The sequence below is a fragment of the Poecilia mexicana genome, unplaced genomic scaffold (assembly GCF_051168715.1).
Source record: "Poecilia mexicana isolate PSO_F unplaced genomic scaffold, ASM5116871v1 scaffold_15, whole genome shotgun sequence".
Classification (NCBI taxonomy): domain Eukaryota; kingdom Metazoa; phylum Chordata; class Actinopteri; order Cyprinodontiformes; family Poeciliidae; genus Poecilia; species Poecilia mexicana.
In genome coordinates, this window is record NW_028263384.1 from 17273762 (window position 1) to 17290770 (window position 17009).

The 17009-nt window shown below is 38.0% G+C and overlaps 1 protein-coding gene across 4 annotated transcripts; it reads left to right on the forward strand.

Annotated features, from left to right (window-relative positions):
• The first annotated feature begins 8194 nt into the window (after window positions 1–8194).
• Window positions 8195–16980, forward strand: hps1 (HPS1 biogenesis of lysosomal organelles complex 3 subunit 1). 4 transcript variants are annotated; one of them, XM_088012982.1, is made up of 18 exons: window positions 8195–8372; window positions 9464–9641; window positions 9747–9869; window positions 10241–10383; window positions 10473–10581; window positions 11741–11901; window positions 12056–12158; window positions 12254–12338; window positions 12422–12477; window positions 12557–12724; window positions 13338–13517; window positions 13953–14029; window positions 14144–14281; window positions 14443–14507; window positions 15436–15581; window positions 15967–16080; window positions 16254–16336; window positions 16423–16980. In XM_088012982.1, exons 2-18 carry the CDS (start codon window positions 9525–9527, stop codon window positions 16580–16582), a joined length of 2028 nt encoding a protein of 675 aa, XP_087869108.1. In that variant the 5' UTR covers window positions 8195–8372; window positions 9464–9524; the 3' UTR covers window positions 16583–16980. The 4 variants fall into 4 exon arrangements, with proteins under 4 accessions (XP_087869108.1, XP_087869106.1, XP_087869107.1 ...); XM_088012980.1 differs by having other exon boundaries at window positions 8196–8382; window positions 16420–16980; XM_088012981.1 differs by having other exon boundaries at window positions 8196–8372; window positions 9510–9641; window positions 16420–16980.
• The last annotated feature ends 29 nt before the right edge of the window (window positions 16981–17009 follow it).

Consider the following 17009-nt stretch of genomic DNA (forward strand, 5'->3'; position numbering starts at 1 on the left):
GTGAAATGAGTTTCACTTTCTAAATTAAAATATAGGGATAAATGAAATATTTGATTGTATTTTAAACCTATTTAAAATTCTAGAATTGCAACATTTCAGTTCTGGCTATCAATATGTTCTTTTTTAAAGGGCGTAGAACCGTCTGCTTCTTGACTAAATAAGAACTCTGTGGGTCTTACTATTTTTTTTTTTTTGTAATCTTTTTACAGACATGTACAGCTGAATGGGGAGAAGCTCCTCATGGGCAACGATGAGACGTTCCCAGAGCTGAAACCTAAAATTCTTCGGGCTGGACGGACAATAGCTATGCCTCCAACGAGCATAGGGTTTTATGTCATCAAAAACATTAACGCATATGCCTGCCGGAGATAACAGCGACTCTTCCTTCCGGAGCGCAGGACACTATATGTGAGTTTTCTGGACGCAAAGCCTAAAAACCAAATCACCAGAGGAGACTGCGTCGTCCTGCTCAAGGGACAGCTGAACAGAGCAGACGTTTGGAAACGCCCTCGCTGAAAAACAACCGACTAAGAATGAGATGGTAACACTTTATTTGAAGGGGGGTGAATAAGACTGTCATGACACTTTCATAAACATGACATATCACATGTCATGAACATCAATAAGCCTTCATTAATATTTGACTGTTGTCATAAAACGTCATTCGGTAAATTATGACACTTTTAATACAAAGTTGACATTATTCAAAATGTCTTTGTTATGACAACTTGACATTAACCAAGAAATCATTGCTGATATAAATTTGTTATAAAAGTATTACTGATTGCACTTTAAAAATTAAGTAACTTTATGTTATTAAAGGTAAAGTTTGAACAGTAATGATTTCTTGGTTAATGTCAAGTTGTCATAACAAAGACATTTTGAATAATGTCAACTTTGTATTAAAAGTGTCATAATTTACCGAATGACGCTTTATGACAACAGTCATAAATATTCATGAAGACTTATTCATGTTCATGACATGTTATGTCATGTTTATGAAAGTGTCATTACAGTCTTATTCACCCCCCTTCAAATAAAGTGTTACCGAATGGGATTATTATTTTTTGTGGGAATATTTAAACCGCTCTTCCCGGTTTCAAATAAACCTCACATTCTCTCCTCTGTTCCGACAAAGTCTTTCTCACCATGATGCAGGACTTCACTGCTGAACACGTTGTCTTTTCGCCAATAGTTCCTCAAAAGGTGCACAACTTTATGTGGTAAGTTATTGCTTTTGGACTGTGATGACGTTTTCATTTTGCGGGGCACAAAATGGCAAAATTATAAACATTGTTTGGGCTGATATTTTCTTGTCTTTAATTGTCTTTCTCTTCCAGACTTTCAGTTGCTGAAAGACAAAAAAAACAGAGAAAACTGCCATGTTTTGTGCATTTATAAGCTTTTTAAATGAATTTGATAAAGCTACTGATGTGTCTACTAAAAACATTTTTTCCCCTTTGTTTTGAAGAGGCTTACATTGAAAGTATGGGGTTTTAACACTTTGATTATTTTTGTCGTCTTTGTTTCTTTTATTGTTTTGGGGTTTTTTTTGTTTTTTTTTTTGTTTTTTTTTTATTTTTGCTTTAGTGATGCAAGATCTCTTTTTATCTGGATATGATACATTCAATATGTTGTTCCAGTATTTTGAGGAAAATCTTAGGAACAATATAAAATACGCTTGAAACTGGGTTTACTTAAAAACATCTTAAATCCCAGTTTTTCAGGTACAATTTATAACCCTTTTCATTTAATTTTATATCCGATAATCCTTACTATTTTAATGCTGCTAGGTCACTTTTGTATGGAATATATCTTTGTACAGATATATGGCCATATATTTTTAGAGTATGTATTGTACATAAAAAAATATAAAGGAGATTTAAGCTTGATATGTTAGATTCAGTATGCAATTAATTTATGATAAAAAGTCTATTTCTAATATTGAATGTCCAGTTCTGTTTTTGTTTTCATATTCTGTTTCTATGTAAAATTGTAAATTTTGTCATGCAAAACCATTAATATGCTTTAACTTTTTCATTATTTGTCACTTACAAACCTCAAATGCCAAAGTACAGTCATATTTAATAAATTGGAATACCCTTTCTAATGAGGCTCATTAAATATACTTTTCACTAGACCACCATCTCTACTAAATGTCTTCTTTATTGGTCTGGTGTGATATTTTAATCTTATGTGTCATGTTTTCATCAGCTAAAAGCAGAAAAATCACAATAAATAGACTTAAGCACATCAGTCTTTGAATTGATTTAGTGAAATGAGAGAATTTTCAATATTCTAATTTATTGAAACTAGATTGTATGGCTGTGTTTTGTTGTATTTTTATGTCATAAACAAACAGAAATTCAAGCATAATTGTGAATTTGAAAAAGAAAAAAAATGGTACTCATTTTGCATTTGTTTACGTGTGCATTTGTCTTCAACTACTTACTTTCTGCTGACTTTCAGCTATCCAATATTCATCCCACTCCTGCACAGAGACCAGATTAGCAGAGTTGATGAGAAGTTGTGGGTGTTGGTTTACAACCCCGCCATTCATAAAACTAAACAGTTTTATGTCTGACCATCCCGTGTTCTCTGTTCTTTGTGACGCTGTTTACTGAACAGCGTTTATACTGAGGTCAATGGGAGAATCTACTTAGCCAAATTTTAAAAGCATTTGGTTGCATTGGAATTCATTTACAGGCAAATAAGTAAATGCAGTTGAACACATATGCACACCACACTTTTCAGATATTTACTTGCAAAAATAAATCCATGCATTATGTTGTAGCTCATGATTACAACATAATGTAATTATGAGTTACATTATGTTGGTCTATCATATATATATATATAGATATATAGATATATATATATATATGAAATAATCCCAAATAAATGCATTGAAGTTTGTGATATTACATGACAGAATGTGAAAAGGTTTATGTTTGATGAGATATTCATTGAGAAAGAATTATTATTGAACTGAGAAGATGCTAGTGGGTCTAATGATAAATTTGTCTTAAATGTTTTCACCAACGTATTTCAATGTTGAGTCTGTATTTATCAGACTAAAACCATTTACTCATTTACTCCTCCAAGCTTAACAGTAAGTTGGAAACGCAACAAAAGTTGAGCAAGAAGAACTGGTTCAGTGTTCAGAAATGTTGGATACAACTATTGTTTGCCTCTGAATTTGTTTATAGGTAATGTAGAGATGTTTATATTTCTTTTGGAGAGCATTATTTTAATATGGAAAGTGTGCCTGTATTATTATTATTATTTGTTTAAAATAAAAGTTTACATTGCTATTAAAAACCCACAGAGCATGTCTTGTGTTCGTCACACATTCAAGTGGATTCCACCTGCTCTAGATATACATCAGACATTGGAAAAGATCAGACTGTGCTGAACTTTCCCTGTAAACACGAGTCAAAGGAATGAAGAAAAAGAAAGGTTTTTGATTTACATTCGCACAGGAGCACAAGAGAGCAGATAAACCCTCCCCGAGGGAGATAATAAATACAAACCGTCACTTCCTTGCAGCATCCTTTCATGAAGTTTTTAAGTTGCTGTTTTTGACACACTCACTCACTCACTCCTACAAAGTGCTACATGCTACGGCCCCAGATGTGGGAGCAGCTGGAGTAGCCTTTGTAGTGGTGTCTTGTCACTGCATGCTGATGATGGGAACCACGGAGCCAGGACGGGCTCCAAACGGCAGACTCAGACGAGCTCAACCTGAGCTGAACCACACATGGCTTACGTTCGGCTGATGCACAGATAACAAGGATTCGCTTGATGCTTTTGCGTTTGATGGATCTTCGGTTTCTTCTCTGAAAGCCTGGCGGTACAAAAAAAAAAAAAATTTCTACGCTGGCGATTCCTGTGCTGACGTTTGGTGCCTGTGTGCTGTTAGCACAAAGAGGCCATGATCCAAAGCATGTACCTTTATTTACATTTTGTTTTAGATTTCATAAACTTGAAATTGGCTCCTGCTTTTATGTAAAGAGCGGAAATGTTTTTTTTTTTCTTCTTTTTCTTTTTCTTTTTCCCCAGAAATAGCCTTTCCTTCACATGTGGTTCACTTTAAACAAGCTGACTCTTTTGACAAGCAAGAGTCAAAGCAGGCTTGTTAACACTTGGCCATATTCCTGCATAGTGGTACTCATTATGCTGTTGGCCACATATAACTGCTGATTTGGATGAATATTCACATGTGTTAATTTTACATCCCTGCGACAGAAAATAGACTTTAAGTGAAGAACTGGACTGTCGTTAGGTGATATCTGCTGTTTTATAGCAACTCTTCTTTTACAAAAACTTAAATAATTATATGCAATTCACAAGATTTCTGCTGGACTTCGAATCTCTGAACAGAAATCAGTGAAGCGATTTGACTGGGCCCGCGATTCACCGCTTCCACTCACCGAACCTAACTGCGATCTGATTTAGGGAGACTAGTGTCGTGCCTCGCCACTTGTGCGTGACAGCGGCTCCACAGTGGAGGTAGCTGTTGCTCAGGCCCAGCTAACACTGTTTATATGCAAGGGATCCATTTTGAGGCATGCAGAGCCCCCCCACCCTGTCAGCAAACACTGAGGATTTCATGATGTTTACTCTGTATATACAGGAGTCAGCCTAAATAAGATCGTCATGAACTCCAGGTCTCCAGAAAACTGATGGACTAGATTAGAGTTTGGCCCGCAATGTCCCAAATCCCAGCATTTGGGACCATTTCGACCCAAGCAGGGTTAATAAAACATAAATATTTATGCTGCTTTGCTTCACTCGGAGGCCTAGCGCGCAGTCTGCGAAGAATATTATGATAAAAGGCAGATTTGTTGAAGCCATCAGACGTTTCTCTGAGAAGCGGGCTGGTGTTTCAATAATTTCTGCTAGTAAGTCATGCCTGCAGTTTTCAAGCGTCTCAGTGGGTAGGCAGCTCCAGGCTGCTTGTTTTTTTTTTTTGTTTTTTTTTTACTCTGTTTCCTTCTGTGATACACATATAACTTGGAGTTTGGCCATGTTCAGATTTAAACTTACGTTAAATAGGTGTCAGTGCACACCACCCACCATTTGAAGTGGCTCTGATTAATCTCAAATCAAGCTCAGTTGTTAAATGAAGCAGGCTTTTCAAAAGAACATCAGATTGTTCCGGTTATACAGGATCATACTGTCTTATACCTTTTAGCACCAGCTGGTCAGCAAAATGCAGACAAGAGCCGTAACCTGGTACAATGCATCTCTCCTTTTTTAGGTTAATGCAGATTATGCTTTGTCCCTGTCTACTGTATAATTAACAAATACAAAACATCAACTGCAGATGTTTATCAGCTGGCTAAAGATATCGGTCAAGAAAAGAAAACTAAAAAAAAAAAAAAAATGCACTTTCAAATAGATAGAAACACGAATTCAGACAATAAATCAGTATGCCCTTCTGGCCTCAATCTCTTCACATTTGCACAGAGAACAGCTGGGAGGTCTCACAACAAACAGAGGCTCTGAAGAGTGGGATTGTTATATATATATATATATATATATATATATATATATATATATATATATATATATATATATATATATATATATATATATATATATATATATATATATATATATATATATATATATATATAATGTAGCTCCTTATACCAAGTTGTTTGCGTTATGCTATAACACTATTTTCCAAATCTTTCATCATAAAGACTTGAAAACTGACTCAGACCTCGTACACCATCTTTCTTCACCAAAACCAAAGGGCCAGATCCCTTCTAATCTAAAACAAAATCTAAATCTTGACGCTGCATACCATAAATACCACAATATTATCTCGAACTCTCAGTCCGTCATGTGCTCCACTTCATTCATCAGCGCATGACTTGTTCCTGCCTCGGCGATCATCTGGCTCCTGGAAGAATAGTTCACAGAAAAGAAGGGCTCGATAGCTGTTGTATGGCAGGCCATCATGACATATAATCAAACCACGCGCATCCAGAAAGTATTCACAGTGTTTTATGTTCTTCTTCCCCCAACAATTTATGCAACAGTACAGCCTTTTCCTAAATTGTTTAAAATTAACTTATTTCCTCACAACTCTACACAGAAACAACCCATTATGACAATGTCGAAAAACAATGTTTGAGATTTTGCACTGTCAACTTATATAGACAGATGTGTGTCTGTCCAAACCAAGTCCAGTCAACTTAATTGGCCACAGGTGGACTCTGTAGAAATGTCTCAAGAATATCAATTTAAGATAAGCAAAGCCTGTGAATACTCATGTAGATGTGATTTTTATTTTTCTTATACATTTGCAAAACACTCAAAAATATTTTCCCATATTGTCATAAATTTGTGTGTGAAATTTGGAGGAAAGAGATTAATTTAACACAACTCAGAGGCTTGCAAAACATGGAAAATGTGCATCATTCCAGATGAACTGTATGATACATTTTATATGTAAATTTTAGGTTACTGTCATCAAAATTCATGTTTTCACCTGAATTACAAGACAAAGAAACTCTCCTGGTATAGAAAGATCTGCAAAAAGCTATGATTACTCAAATCAAGGTAATTGTTTTAATTGGGTTTGGACTGCTGGCATCTGCCAATTTGTAAAGTTGTACAAATCTATGTTCAGATATCTAGACAAGCGGTTTTTCTTTCCTTTACAAATGATGTCACTTTTTCCCCCACTGCACTGCACAAGTCTATTTTTTTATGTGGAATAGATCTTGTACATGTTTATGGACATTTTAAAAAGCAAAACATACACAAGACATCATTACATCTGTTATTAAGAATAATTTTCCTTTGACTTTTTATATAACACACAAAGGTCTCGTAGACCTACAAAGGTCTCGTAGACCTTTGTAGATATTTTCAGTCGTACTGTTATCACTGAATTTTCAGTCCTCAGTCTAAAATAACTTTTTTTCGCTTAAATGCAACCAATTTCTTACGTCGTCAGGATTTTAATGCTTTGGGGGAGGGGGGGGGGGAAGCATTGTACTGAAGATGTCTGGAACAGCTTTTCTTGTCAGACATTTAAAAATCCAACTTCTGACATGAAGCTGTTTGACCGTGAAAGTCTGGAATGCAACTTTCTCTGGTAATGATTCTTTTTCAGATATCCACACTTATCTTTCTTTATGAAGTCCAAGCTGTTGGCATCTCAAGCACCATCAGTACACTTTTATCCTGGATGACAAAAAAATATATAATAAGCAGATCACTGTGCACTCATAAATCTGGATGGATCTACAGATATCTCACAAAGACTTTCAGACATAGAAATATGGTTTTAGAATTTGTGTGCACCAACGTATTTCAAAGCAACTTTACTGAACAAGCTGTACTCACTACTCATCGATGAATAACCAGACTTTCAGTTCACTAACCCCTACAAAAAAGTCTTCTTTTTAACAAGATCTATACATTTTTTGGGACTACGTGTGTGTGACTATTTCCGCATAAGCCTGGTTGCATGCCTGTTTTGTATGAAGAAAGCAGAACGCCAGGAAAGAAGCAGATGAAAGAAGAAATGTTCAGATCAAACTGGGCGACTTATCCGCAGCAGTTGTCTTGGAATAAAACCAGCATGTTAGCTATTTATTTTTGCCAGCATAAACTGATGACTATCATGAATCCGTCAGCATCAAAGTTAACACTGCAAATCGTTTGGCCTCGACCCTGCAGTGAAAACAGATGAACTATGACTTGGTATTTCAGCCCTTTCCTAGTGATTGATCACAGCATGTGAAAATAATAATAATCTGACTGGAACAGAACTTAAAAATAAAACAAGTTATGAGTCAGTTATCAGTTAAAAAAGACTTATAAAAGAGATGAAAGCAAAATCCCAACTTAAAATCTATACTTAATGATATTTTAGACAATCTAATCATTAGATGAGCTGCTACTGTTAGTTAATTAAATGCAACAAAGAAAAAAAGTCTAAAGGGTGCCTTTAAAAAGGGACTATATAACGTTTAAAGTGCAAAAAAGAAAGCATACATTTTACATTTAAATAGATCTACCACATTGTAACATATACATTTTTCAGATTCAGCATGAATATATTTATGAAAAATCATTGCAAGTCAAACATCTGCTCCGAGAAGCAGATAATTGCCGGAATGATTATGTGATAAACTCACTTGCCATAAGCAAATTTCCTGGCTGCTGAATCGTGGCTGCAGTCACATGACTGCGCTGCGCTTCGGTCGAAAAGTGCGGAAGAAAGCAATGAACACAAGCTGTACCTGCAGGGGAGGAAAAAAAGCAGAAGAGAAAGCTGGACTTTCCAACAGCAGGAAAGGACGGAGATGCAGAGACCATTCAGAGAACTGAGCTGAGAACCCAGAGTGAGTCAATGTGAGATCAACTAAAAGTTTCTGTTGGCGCAAAATGTCAGGGAGAAGTTAATGAATGGAGGAAGTTCGAGTGTTGTATTAAGATTTTGCGTAAAACTTGACAGATTGGGCCATGCAAGAGCTCCTTCGTCGGTGATGTCGTTATGCTTGTTTGGCATAAAAAGAGAGATGAGTAAAAACAAAACGCACATGATGTGCGCTTGATGGGGGGGGGGGGAAACTGTGAACTTTCATCTCAGTCAATAGCAGATCAAGGTAAACATCAACAGTTGTGGTCTCGTCGCTTCCAGTGCTTGTTGACATGCCTGTCTAATGAGTCAAGCGCGGATGATTGTTAAAAGTGGTTTTCACCGGAGTTTAATGTTACTTAAGTTCCTCCAAGCACTTCGTTGGTAAGTTTGGTCTTTGCAGTGTTGAAAGTCGACTGCATAATCCTACAGTTCAAAACGATTGTGTACGATTATGGTAGGAGAGCGGGAGTAGCGAAAAGGACAGATTGAATTTAATGTTTGCGGGATTTACATACAGGATGATGTGTAACTCTTAAAGAGTCGCTTTTTTTTTCTTTTTTTTTTTTTGCATGTTTCCATTAGTATTTTTATGATTCATCTTAAGTGATGTCGAGCTCCTCTTTAAGGTTTGAAGGCTTTATTACCATTACCCTCATAGTTGGCTCCCTTTACAGATTCTACATCTTGGTCAAAAACATGTATTTTTAAGATGCATTATTTTATGTATTTTTAAATAATAACATAAATAATGCTTAATATCGTTAATGTTGTAGGTTTCTTTTATTTTATTTTATTTTTGGTACAGACCAAAAACTGGACTCTTAACAAAACGACACCAAAGAAATTGGCTTTTTTCCCACTAAAAACTTTTTTTTTTTAGTTTGTTTTGGTTTCTTCTGTTCATGTTCTTGCCTCCATCTTTTTTTCCCACAATGTAGAAATAAAATAAAAAAAACCTTAGAAATATTGCAAAAATTTCATTGATGTTTCCACCTGTGAAACGCAACAAACCAGACATCTGCATTTCCTCCCATGTCAGCTTTAAGTTTTTCCCTTTTTTTTGTTTTACAGTGTAGCATCTTTTTTTTTCTTTTTTTTTGAATATTTGACGGGGAAGACGTTTCTGGTCCAGATGAAGTGCTTGCTGATAGCCAGTGAGAGTGCCGAGGTCCTCTTCCATTGGAGTGACCGGGAATATCGCCAGAATATCCAGGAGAAGTATGGGGTCTCCCAGGAGGAAGGCGAGGGGGTACGGAGGAGGAGGAGGAGGAGAATAAATCCTTCTTATTTAATTGCTTCCAGGGAAGGCTTAAAAATTACTCTCATTAATTTTATTTCCAATTCTTTGTTTCAGCTTCCTGCCTTTGAGGACATCTTGAGTACTTTGTTTGCTCCCATCATCATCTCCTGCAGCACCTTGGAGGACAGCTACACCTCTTTCACCACTGAGAACAACCACATCTACGTCCTACACCAGGTAATAATATCCGCCCGTCCTCTGTCCTCCGTGACACAGTTGCATAAAAGAATGATACCGGCTCTGACTTGTGAACTTTTTATGCTCTAATTCTGAAATATTCGACAGTAGAAAGCACTTATGCCACAGTGACCTGAATGAATGCCTCTCTTCTAGCGAGGCGTCACGTTTGTCATGTGAGTGGAGTTAAAGAGTCAAGCCAGGCTTTGTTCCCCCCCCTTTGGCACATGATGCGGGTTGCACTGTCAAAACTTGGCGCCGTTTTCAGAGAACTCCAAAGCAGAATGACGTCACAGAGCAGCTCTCGTTCTGCGTTGTCTTTTGCGCATGGAGCGAAAACCTAATATCGCGCTGCGTTGTGATTCCTTCAGTTCGACGAGTGTCTCTACATCGCTGTGAACGGGGACGGCGAAGAGAAGGAGGACGACCTGAGGAGAAAGCTGTACGTGCTGAAAAAGATGGTCGAGGTCATGTTCGGCATGGTGACGCTCAGCGGGAACCTCCTGAGGAAAGAGTAAGAACGTCCGGCCTCTTTCATGTGTGCTCTGGGCTGCGTTGGGGCGGATGTGCGGCTGACGCCTGATCCGTTTGGTTCCCCTTCAGACTGCGGCCTCAGGACACGGAGCAGAGAGCGAGGCTCTGGAAGTATCTGCAGAGCCTGCTGGATACCTACAGCCTCCTCCGGGAGAACGACCAGAGCTTCTTGGTGGAGGTGGAGTGGAACGCTCTTTGCTTCTTAAGTACCCGGGGCCAGAAGGGGATAAACGAAACATAGCTTCAGACCTGGAATGTGGATTTTTTTTTTTTGCCATTGTGAATGCAGCTAAGCTAAGCCTTGATCAGACCTGTCTGAGCAGTCGGTCTGATTAGTAAATAAAGGTTTCTGCTGGCCGGAGCAAATCCAGGATTCTTTAAATTCATTCCTTTCTAAGAGAAAGTGTGTTTTCCCCTCATCTTGAATGTTCCTTATTTACTTAGTCACATATTTTCCCTTTTACATTACTTTAAGCAAGAAAAATATCTGAATTTCCTCTAGATTGTTACTCAAAGCATCTTTAGTTTTGACACAGATCTTTAACTAGAACATATTTTTTTTCCTTGTTTCCTGCTTATTTCTTCTCTTTCCAGAAGATTTATGTAGGTTGAGGGTCAGGATTATTACTCTACCTTTCTAAAAGATTTAAAAACTATTCTTTAATTGTGATTGCTTTTCTGTACATCTTCACTTCATAATTTTGGTGTATTAGATTAAATGGGGGGGGGTGGGGGTGGGGGAAATTTAAAGTATACACATTAGTAAAATGTCATTTGAAATGGCAATTAATTTTGCCCGCTAATTGAACATAAAATACCCACATCATTATACAACCTCCACCATGTTTTATTTATTTATTTATTTATTTTATTTTATTTTATTTATTCTGGACTATGATTATTATTTTTAAAAAGTTCAGGAAAGACAAATAACATAAGATCTAAAACTGGTGATGATATTAATCAACATAAGCAACAAGTAAAAACAAATACACAGAATTATTAAATCCAGACAAATAAATAATAAACAGTTATTACAATAAGTTAAGCTGGCTACTGTAAAAGAGTGAAGGTTTAAACAACCTAAAAAAGCCTACCTTTCTCACAAGTCATTAAATGCTTTTTTTTTTTCTTGTAACTTATGTATTAACTTTTCACTAAAAAATAATCTCCAACACTTAGGAGGACCAACACTTATTTTTGGAGTCAAAAGTTGTTACTTGTGGTCCTCCTCTTTTTTTCTTTTCTTTTTTTTTTGTTTGTGCAGAAGAAAACTTGGTTTTTTTTTTGTAACAAATAAATTGAAGTCCAGACGTTTCATTTCCTCCGTCTCTCAGGCGGTGGAGCGGTTGATTCACCCGCAGCTCTGTGAGCTATGCATAGAGTTCCTGGAGCGCCGCCTGGTCCAGCAGCTCAACAGCAGTGTGGAGCGAGCGGGAGAGGAGGTTCTGCACGCCTTCGTCCTCGTTCACACCAAGCTGCTCGCTTTCTACTCCAGGTTCATGCTTTCATTGAAAACGTCCACGTTTTTTTTTTGTTTTTTTTCTTCATACCCTATGCAATTGACTGCTGCCGACTTGTATTTATTGTGTTTTATATTTGCATTTTGATTTATTTACATATTTGCCAACCCACTGCTTCTCTCGCTGCAGCCGCAATGCGAGCATCCTCACCCCCTCAGACCTGCTGGCCCTCATCGTCATGGCACAAAATATGTATCCCAGCAACGTAGATCTGGACGACATGAGTCCGGAGGTATCGAACGGCCTGCGACTTCTCAAACAGCTGCTTGTTTCTGCTGTTTTCTTTTCTTTTTTTTCTTCTTCACCATTTTCTGTTTCTCTGTGAAGGATGCCGATAGCACATCCGGTTCTGGTCCTGAGACTTTTTACACACCACAACCTTCCCCCTCCAGTAGAAGCTCCAGCAGCTCAGGTGAGTTATTGAGTAAAGGAATTTTACTTGTGCTAAATTTCTCTCTTCTGTCCTGAGGACTGACTTTGTTTTTGGTTTACTAGAGAAAGCTGGCCGAGGAGAAACTCCTGTGTTTGAGTTTGTGGACCCAGAAATCCAGGTCAGGATATTTTTTCTCTACAAGACGCATAGATTGTAATGAAAAGTGACACACTTTAAAGCTGCAGTAATGTCTTTAGATGGCAGAGGACAGCTTGCACACTCTGGAAATTAACCCACCGGACCCCGCGAGCCCTCGGAGAGTTTTCCTCGAGGTGTTACACAAAGATGGGCTGTATCCCATGATGCCTCACTCCATGTACTGCCTCTCACTGTGGCCAGGCATCACACTAGTGCTGCTCACCAAGGTTTGTGGTTACATTAAAACAAGCCTGTTTCTCTTTAGTTGCAGCAAAGATGCTTGTGGCACATAGTAGATAGATGTTTAACAGACCTTGTATGCAATCAACACTGCAATACTCTTTAATTTTTAAATACTTTATTGGGATTTAGAAACACGAGGTTTTTCATATTTATAAAATCGAGGGTCCTACTTCAGTTTTTTTTTTTGTTCTTTACACACAAATGTTGGTAAGGTCTGGCATTTGTATTCAGGCACCCTGAGTCAGTACTTCCTAGACTACATTTCAATGCAATTACAGCTGGGAGTTTTTGTTGGCATGTCTCTAGTATCTTTGCACACCTAAAGAGAAATGTTGGCCCACTATGCAATGCAAAAGCATCCTCTGTTTCCTGACTAAATAACTTTAGTTGGCAAATGGTTGCACTGAATATTATTTAGGGATGTTAGAGTAAACAGCTTTATGTTTTGGGAATTTCAACACTTATAGCGTTTTTCTTAAGCTTAGCAATTGTATATTATGAGAAAATGGGGGGAAAAGTTCAAAAGGTAAGATTATTTCTGAAAGGCACCGTATATCTAAAGGGATCCTGTATTTGCTCTCTTGTCGCCCATGTCAGATTTCCTCCAGTGCACTGGCCATCTCGGTGTATAAGTACTTGGAGGACTTTGACAAGCTGGAGAAACGTTTACACGAAGGCCATGGAGGTCCCGCTTCAGCCAGAAGCCCTCCTAATATGCAGGACATCCGCTCCAAAATGGACAAATTCATCAAATCTTTGGAGCCCCATGACTTACAGGTAGATGTTACCAGTTTCAGACCTTGTCATTTCATAATACGACCTTCTAAATCAGGGGTGGGCAACTCCAGGCCTCGAGGTCCGCTCTCCTGCAACTTTTAGATGTGTCTCTACTTCAACACACCTGAGTCAAATAATGAGGTCATTAGCAGGACTCTGGAGAACCTGACTGCATTTAGGAGGTGATTCAGTTACTGGATTCACGTGTGTTGGACCAGGGAGACATCTAAGAGTAGCAGGACACCGGCCCTCGAGGACCAGGATTGCTCACCCCTGTCCTAAATTATAATTGAACATTGAATTTGTTTAATCGTCATAATCTGAACTCAAAAGAGCCTCCCTAGATTCCTTACTCTTATTTAAAAGAATCACATCTAAATCTTCCGTTTTCATCCTTTGAGCTCAAACAAGAACATTTTTCTAATTCTCTCCCAGTATGCGCAGTTACAAAATGTCTGGGCAGAGTTCAAGAGCCGAGCCTTTTCCAGAGCAGGTTCTGGATTCAACAAAGAGTAAGTCCTCTGCTGCCCTCTGGTGGTAAAATGTCATTACAGCAGAAAGTATCTGAAGCTCCTTTCAATGCCTTCATAACTGTTTTTTTTTTTTGTTTTGTTTTGTTTTTTTAGTCTCATCCCGTGGTGTAAAAACATGAAGACCCAGTTGTGTGGAATATACAGGCAGTGTTTCCTGACTGATTCTTTGTCTGCTGATGTTACTCATCGTCTCTCCGCTGGTCTGCAGGAACGAGCCCAGGCTATGGTTCGGTGAGTCTCATCCCACTGAAACGTCTTTATTTTTTGTCTCAGCACTCTATGTGTCTTTAATAAACTTTATATTGTTGTCCTTTTGCGCCTTCTTAAAGGCACAAAGGGACTTCAGGTTTGTTTTTGGTTCGTCTCATGTATTGACACTCTTCTTCTCCTAGAGAGAAACTGGTGGACTGGAAGGACTTTCTGTTGGTTAAAAGCAAAAGGAACATAACCATGGTGTCATATCCTTTTTTTTTTTTTTCAAACATTACCCATCCCCTATAGGTCTACTCTCTGCTTTGTTGTCTGCTAATGGTTCATATTCGTATTGATATACATTTTTAGGTCATGAGCACATAAGTTTTTTCCCAAACCATTTTGTGTATTTGTTCTCTCTTAAATGTAAAAATGTTGCTGTATCTGTTCCAGGCCTGTATGAGGTGTAACGCAGTTACGGTTGGAACCATCCACTTAAACTGTCGTTACAATCAATCTGTCTGGAGTCTAGGGTAAAGTTAGAGGCGGGCCTCTGTGGCATCATAGTATTCAAATAGTTTCCTGTTGGTTATCGACATAAAAATCTAGCAAATTAAAAGATCTCACTGTCGTATGGGCTTTCTGTTCGGTTTGGGAAAATGAGTTGATTTCATTCTTTTCGAAATCTGGAAAAGGTCATGAGTATGGAGAAAAAAATATATTTGTATTTCCGTATTTCTTTATCTTATCCTACTGTCTATAAGTTGTGGCTTTCCAATCAGGTATCTTTACTTTCTTCCTTGTATAATTTCCTGTGTCCTTCCTTGCCATGTGTCATTTGTTCCTTTCTTGATCGTTGTACCTTTCCTCCCTCCTTTGTTATTCCTCACATTTTCTTACTTCCCTTCTCTTATCTCCTTTGTTTCTGCTTTCTCAGTTTCTTTATAGTGAACATTTTACAATTTTATATTTTTAAGTGATCACAAATACGAAAGAACCTTTGAAATTCTTAGAAATTTTTTTTTCAGTTTATTTAAAAACCAAAAGAAATGATCTTAGATTTCCCAGAGCCTCAGAGCTAATTTCTGGACTACTACCCTGGTAAGACCTGGCTAAACTCAGGCCCTGCCTTTCGATCTGCAGAACTTTTTTTTTTTTTTTCAAAACTGTGGATCTTGACTAAGCTGATCTCACTTATCTGGAGGATTTCCCAGGCCTTGTCCATTTCATCTGCGTGGACCGAGCAACCGGCCAAATGATTGCTCCCTCACTCAGCATTGCAGAGCGCACTACGTCGGAGCTGGGGAAGGGACCTGTGGCTAATTATATTAAAAACAAGGTCAGACAACCTTTATTTTAACTACATGAGTGTTTTAGATGGAAAAAGACGCTATGATCATTTAGACCAATGGACTTGAAAAGTAAAGATCTTAACAGTCTTTTTACATCAAAACTAACAAACAAAAAATGACTCTTTACACTGGCAACAGTTTCACAAAATGTTTTCATAGTTTTATCTTAAATAAGACTAATAACAGCGCTGCTATGAACTAAATGCACACTGCGATGTTAATGTAGTGAAATCAGAAAGAAGCATTTGCAGATTTTGCTTGTTATCCTTTGACTGACGGAACATCGTTTTTCCACTTGCCTTTGTGAAAAGCAATTGAAACCACAATTACTTTCTTTTTCACTTCTGTCTATCTTTTTACATTAAACTGAAGGTATGGGCCTTGGTCAGGACAACCCGCCGCTATCTGCAGAAGGGTTATTCCACCGTCACACTCCGTGATGGAGATTTCTATTTCTGCTACTTCCTCTGGTTTGAGAATGAAACGGTAAGTTGCCCATCCCCTTCCCCTCCCCCCCGTCCCCACTGAACACTTAAGGATGGATTGAACTTTTTTTCTGTGCAACAAACAATTAATTCTATTAAATGTTTCCACATTTTTGCCAACTTATGTGCGCATTAGCATTATGCTGCAAAATCTCTAAATGTCTGATCCATCAGGGATACAAGTTACAGCCAGTGGACATACCAGTGCTGGCTGATGACTCTCCGCCCATTGGGATGCTCGCCTATGACTACTACAGGTAAACTACCATACCCTGAAATGCATTGTGGAAAACTCGAGCGGTCTTTGCTCAGTATTAACAGAAGTCATATTTTTCCACAGTAGGCTGCTGAAGTACTACAGCAAGAACCACAAGGGGGAGAATGTGAAGTGCTATGAGCTGCTGACCGTCCACCTGGGGGTCATCCCCACAGAGATCATCCTCCAGCACTGCAGGCAACTCGCAAGCAAACTGTGGGAACCCTCACGCAATCCGCTGCTGTAGGAAGATCATTACGCTCCAACTTGGAGACAAAGATTTCAATCCATTGTTCCGTCAGGAGTAAGGAAGAAAAGCAGAACCCACATATCTGCCTGGCAGTTTCCTACTCTTTGTTTTTGTTTTTGTTTGGTTTTTTTTGGGTTTTTTTGGTATTTTGTGTTTGAAGTTCTCCAAATTATTTATTAGAAGCACTTTTTCAATTAGCACAGACAACCGCTGTGACTTTAATCGACCCCATCAAGTTTGCATTCTTGGAAAATTTGTTTCCTATTGATTAGTCACACACACATGTATAGAAGCATTGTAACTTTTTTCACCCTTTTCAAGTTTACAGCATTTGTACTTTACAAATGAACATACTGTACCTTTAATGGGACTTATATAAATGAACAATCCAACAAGTAGTTGCTGAATGTCTTTCCTTATTAAT